A 5745-nucleotide genomic window follows, 5' to 3' on the forward strand; every position below is an offset into this window, starting at 1 on the left:
ACTTTAAGGAAATTATCTAAAACACTCTGGGTGGGCCTGAGTCAATAGTTGAAAGGCCTTCAGCAGGGTGGAGGTTTCACTGAAGACATTTCATCTGTGGACAGCAGCTCCAGCCTGGGCCTGGGGGTCCAGCCTGCCCCCTTTCATGGCCTGCCCTGTGGATTTCAGACTTACCTAGTCGGCCCCCACAATTGTGTAAGCTAGTTCCTTATACTACATCGCTTAATATATACCTCCCACTCGTTCTGTTCCTCTAGTTGAACCCTGGCTGATACAACAGAATAGGTGAGATAACATGTTCTCAGAGGCAAGGGATTTGCCCAAGGTCACATGACTGGCAAGTTGTCGGCCTGAGAGTGGGACCCCAGCAACCTGATGCAGGTGCTTCCCAGCTTCCACACAAACTCTCCCTCGAGGTCCACATCCATCATCAGAGTCTGTCCAACACCCTCAGCGCCTTGCCCCGTCCACTGCTGCCGGAGGCCCCATCCTATCTCACCTGGCTAGCCGCCCCCTGTGACCTCGCACATCATAACCCATTCTGCCTAGTCAATCCCCATCATTCTGTGATTGAAGCCAGATCATGTCCCTGCCTCTACTTAGAACCCTTCAGTGAATCTTTATCTCACTCAGTGAGAGTCAAAATCCTTAGAATGTCCAGCTACATCTCTGCTCTCACCTTCTTCTACTTTACCCTCCACTATTCTTCATCCCAGCCACAGGCCTCCCTACTGCGTCCTGAGCAGCCAGCACATGCCGTCCCCAGGGCCTTTGCACTTGCTGTGCCCTTGGCCGGGACTGCTCTTCCCCAGGTAACCATGTTGCTCTCTCACTTCCCTCCGTCTAATAGTACATTCTCCTATATAGCTTATCACCCATAGCAGACTGCAAACTTCTCTAGGGTAGAAAGACACGTTCCTATAGCCTCAACACCGTTAACAGTGCTTGACATAGTTGATGCTCAGTTAGGTCAGTCTCCAAACAAGCCACACTTAGTCCTATCCCTCTACCTTTGTGCATGTGCTCCCTCTGGATTACCAAAGCCTCCCATTCTCTGCTCCCAAACGAGAAAAATGTCTCTTCTTTCCAGGCAATGATCCCCAATTTGAAGCCACAATGACCTTTCTTTCCTGACCCTGCACGAGGTTCACTCATTCATGCATGCTTTCTTCCATCCACCCACCCATTCAAAAAGTACCAGTGGACCCTGGTGCTGGTGCAAGCCCTGTAGCCAAGGTCCTTGCTCTCGAGGTGGTGGGAGACAGAGAAGAAGCAAGCAAACACAGGATCACTAGTGTGTGGGAAGTGATGAGGAGGGAACTAGAGGGGTGATCCGCGGGGGCAGCTGGACAGTGCAGGATCAGGCAGCTTCACTGAGAAGGTGACAGTTTTAAGCAGAAATCTTAAGAAGGAGCCAGCCATGTGAAAGACCAGGGAAGAACATTCCAGGCAAGAGGGAAGAGCAAGTACAAAGGCCACGTAGAAGAATGTGTTTGATGCGTTTAAGGAACGGAAGGTGACTGGTGTGGCTGAGCAGAGTGTGATGGGTGGGGACGAAAGGGGTAAAGCCCAGGTCAGGAAGGCAGCCAGGGGCCAAGTCACACAAGCTCTGTGAGCCGGGGTAGGGAATTAGTTCTGGGTGGGATGGAGTCCCTCGGGGAATTCAAGCAGGAAAGTATGTTATTTTCTTTTTCTTTCTTTCCCTTCTTCCCTCCCTCCCTCCTTCCTTCCTATTTATTTATTTAGAGATAGGGTCTCTCTCTGTTGCCCAGGCTGTAGTGCAGTGGCACAATCATGCCTCACTGCAACCTCAAACTTCTGGGTTCAAGCGATCCTCCCACCTCAGCCACTTGGGTAGCTGGAACTACAGGCGTGCACCACCACGTCCGGCTCATTTTTTTATTTTTTGGTAGAGAGAGGATCTTGCTTTGTTTCCCAGGCTGATCTCGAACTCCTAGGCTCAAGTGATCTTCTTGCCTTGGCCTCCCAAAGTGTTGGGATTACAGGGGTGAGCCACTGTACCCAGCTGATGAATATTTTTTAAGAGCTCACTCTTGCTGTGGTGTGGAGAATGTCAGATAGAGGTCTAACAGAGAAGCAGGGAGACCAGCAGGAAGGTGGGGTCTTCTTGGAGAGATGAAGGGGGCTTCTAACGCATGTGATGGTGCAGGTGGAGAGACAGGTGGTTCTGCAGCTCGAGTTGGCAGGTAAAAGAAAGGGAAGAGTCGAGAATGACTTCTCGGCTGGGCGCAGTAGCTCACCACACCTGTCATCCCAGCAGTTTGGGAGGCTGAGATGGGTGGATCACTTGAGGTCAGGAGTTTGAGACCAGCCTGGTCAACATGGTGAAACCTTGTCTCTTCTAAAACTCCAAAAATTAGCCAGGTGTGGTGGAGGGTGCCTGTAATCCCAGCTACTCAGGAAGCTGAGGCAGGAGAACCACCTGAACCCGGGAGGCGGAGGTTGCAGTGAGCTAAGGTCATGCCACTGCACTCCAGCCTGGGCAACAGAGGAGAATCTGTCTCAAAAAACAAAAATCAAAAAGGAATGACTTCTGGCTGTTGGGCTTGAGCAACAGGGTAGATGGTGACAGTTCCTGAGATGAGGAAGATGCTGGAAGGAGCAGGTTCAATGGAGTGAAGAAAGATGCAGATAAATCCGAGGCCAAACTGTCCTTCAGTTTTCAAGGTCACCAGCCTTGCTTCCTCCAGAAAGTACCTGAGAACTTTCTTCTTCTGTTGACCCCACCATCCCTAAACCTTGCCTTAAGTCTAAGCTCTATGCTCAGTAAGAGATTTACAGTGAACCCCAGAATGGCATCCATTTCCTCTGTGCAAACGTCCCTGGCTGGAGTGACCCTGGCAAGCTTCGTGAGGTTCATTACAGAGCAGGACAGAGCCTCAGACATGGACTCCAATCCCCAGTTTGCCAAGGACTGTGTGTGGGCAGTCACCCCACCGGAGCCTCAGCTTCTCATTTGCAAAATGGGAATCCCACCACCCATCGTGTACTGTGGTTCTCATCAGCAAATGAGGAAACGTGTAAATTTCCTAGCACATAGTAGATGCTCATTCAACAACAGCATCTAGCACTTACGGGGAGCTTTCTAGGTGGCAGGCAGTGTTCTAAGCATGCTTACATATATTAGCTTATCTAATCTTCATTATAACCATATGAGGTGTGTATTAGTCAGGGTTCTCCACAGAAACAGAACCAACAGGAGGTGCATACAGAGCTTGAAGACAGAGGGAGATTTATTTTAGGAATTGGCTTATGTGATTGTGGAGGTTTGAGAGTCCAAAATGTGATGGGGGAGACTGGCAGGCGAGACTAAGGGAAGAGCTGCAGCTGAGTCCAAAGGCGGCTACTGGCAGAACTCCTCCCTGCTGAGGGCGGGTGTGTGTGTGTCAGTCTTTGTTCTATTAAGAGACCTTCAACCAATTGGATGAGGCTAGCCTGCATTATGGAGAGTAATCTGCTTTACTCAAAATCTACTGATTTATTTAAATGTGAATCTCATCTAGAAAACACCTTTGCAGAAACATCTAGAATAATGCTTGACCAAATACATGGGCACTGTGGCCCAGCCAAGTTGACACATAATAAACCATCACAAAGTGGGTATGAATATTATCCCAAATGCACAGAAGAGGTAATGGGCACAGAGAGGCTAAGACATCTACCCAAGGTCACAGAGGAGAGAAGCCAGACTCTCAACTCCAGCTGTCTGGCTTCAGAGCTGGCATTTTCAACCACGACACTAAGTGGCCATTATCATAAGCACACCAATGTAAATTAAATTTCTCCATCCATCCTTTTCCTGGCCTCAAAGTGAAAGGCAGAGAAACTGGGGGTTGGCTTTCCCTGGGGGAGGCAGCCTGGGTGTGGCCCTGCATTGCTTAGGAAGCAGCACCGAAGCTGAGCCTCAGAGATTGTGGCAGCGGACCTGAGAGGTTACCTAGTCCAGCTCTAGCCTTTATAGGAGGAAAATGAGGCCCAGTGTAGCGAAGGAATTTGCCCAAGGTCACACAGGGAGAAAAGTGGCAATGGAGCCAGGACTAGGTCCCAGGCCTTCAGAAAGTGCTGCTGCTGCTGAGAACTGATACTTCTATAGTAGTTATTCGGTGCCAGGACTATTCCACATTAACATCCTTAATCTTCTATGTGTGAGGTAGATACCATTAGCATTTTTGTTTTAAAGAAAATGAGGAAACTGAGGCACAGAGGGGTTATGAAACTTGCCTAAGGTCACACAGAGCCAGAATTTGAGTCCAGGTTCAACTACGGACACTATACCTCTGAGGCCCAGGGCAAGCTTCTTGTTGGGGAGGTGACAGAACACAATCCCCATTTCGCCCCTCCTTCCATTCTCCCACCTGAGGCCTGCCTAGAGTGACAGTAGAGGAATGCTCTTCCCCAGTCTCACCCCGCAGTTCACAGGAGGAAATGGCCTTCTGCACCAGTGGGCATGCCTGCCTGAGACACTGCAGACCCAGGTGATAGGCTGCACACACATCTCATCCCACAGCTATACACGTCCCAAACTGGTACACAAATACGAGCACAGACTCCAACCATAACCAGATATGTCTCAACCACACACACGCTCCCAGCCTCTGCACCCAAACAAGTAAACACGCCCTCACAGCACACAACTATCATGACTCACACATGTACACAGAACCCCACAGCCACACATGCCCCCAACACATAAACCAGGACACAACTGTCCCCGTCCCAATAGGCACGTGAGCAAGCACTTGTACACACAGAAACAAACATATCATACAGTTAGTTACATCTACCCCACTCTACATCCATCCGCCACACAGGGGCACTCCCCTCAACCTATCCACAGGCCAAGGCACCTGGGAGCCATTCACAGGAGCCACGCGTTACCTCCTACATCCCCAAGGGCCAGACCCCAGGATGACTGTCCAGGTACAGCCACCCTATCAATATGGCCAATCCACGTGCCCGCATGGATCGCTGCAGCAATCTGTCCCCGCCCCCACTTCAGCACACACACAGCCCTAACTTCTAGGGACCACTCTCCCCCAGTTAACTACAGCCCGCCCACATCCAGGCATTTGTCATTTGGGGAGCCCAGCCTCCCCCTTCCAGAGAGAATCCTGCTCTACCCTCAGCCCACAGCTCCCAGGGCTGGCCCGCCTCTCTCCCTGCCTCCACCCCCTTCTGAACTCCAGGCGGGCCCTGGCACCTGTCAGACCAATGTGGGGGACGGGAAGGGGGTTGGGAGATCAGGTCAGCCCCCTCCCAAGTGCGTCTCAGCTGCCAAAACGCAGAGCCCCCACCTCCGCAGGGAGGAAACGCTCAGAGTTGGGGGAGGGAGGAAGGTCCGCGGTGCAGGCGCTAAAACTCAAGTCACTCAAGGACGACCCCTTTTCAGTCCCGAATCTCAATCTCACCTTCTCGCAGGAAAGCCCCGCGTCTCTATTAACCCTTCCATCACGCTGCACCGGAGGGACCGGAGAAGTCTTAGAACTGCGCAGTAGTGGCCGCTGCAGCCCGGGGGTGAAGGACCCGGCTGCCCACGGTGCGGGGGCTTAGCCCCTTCACGAGCCACCCACGCACTCCCCATGCACCCACCCCCACTTCCACTGGGCACAGCGAGGTAGCGGGAGCCCAAGCGACTCGGTGGGAGGCGAACGAGGGTTCTAGGACCAAAGGTCTCAGGGGCCATGGACTGAGGAGGAGCAAGTGAAGCGAGTACCCCTGGCCCCG

General features: G+C 51.9%; 1 protein-coding gene across 1 annotated transcript in view; it reads right to left on the reverse strand.

Annotated features, from left to right (window-relative positions):
* SH3PXD2A (SH3 and PX domains 2A) overlaps positions 1–5745 on the reverse strand; it is a 275849-nt gene that overhangs the window by 94002 nt on the left and 176102 nt on the right. The window contains exon 6 of the mRNA XM_011977504.1: positions 2719–2753. Within this exon, the coding sequence (XP_011832894.1) occupies positions 2719–2753 (35 nt within the window). The remainder of the gene's footprint in view (positions 1–2718; positions 2754–5745) is intronic.

The sequence above is a fragment of the Mandrillus leucophaeus genome, unplaced genomic scaffold (genome assembly GCF_000951045.1).
Source record: "Mandrillus leucophaeus isolate KB7577 unplaced genomic scaffold, Mleu.le_1.0 Scaffold18, whole genome shotgun sequence".
In the NCBI taxonomy this organism is placed as follows: domain Eukaryota; kingdom Metazoa; phylum Chordata; class Mammalia; order Primates; family Cercopithecidae; genus Mandrillus; species Mandrillus leucophaeus.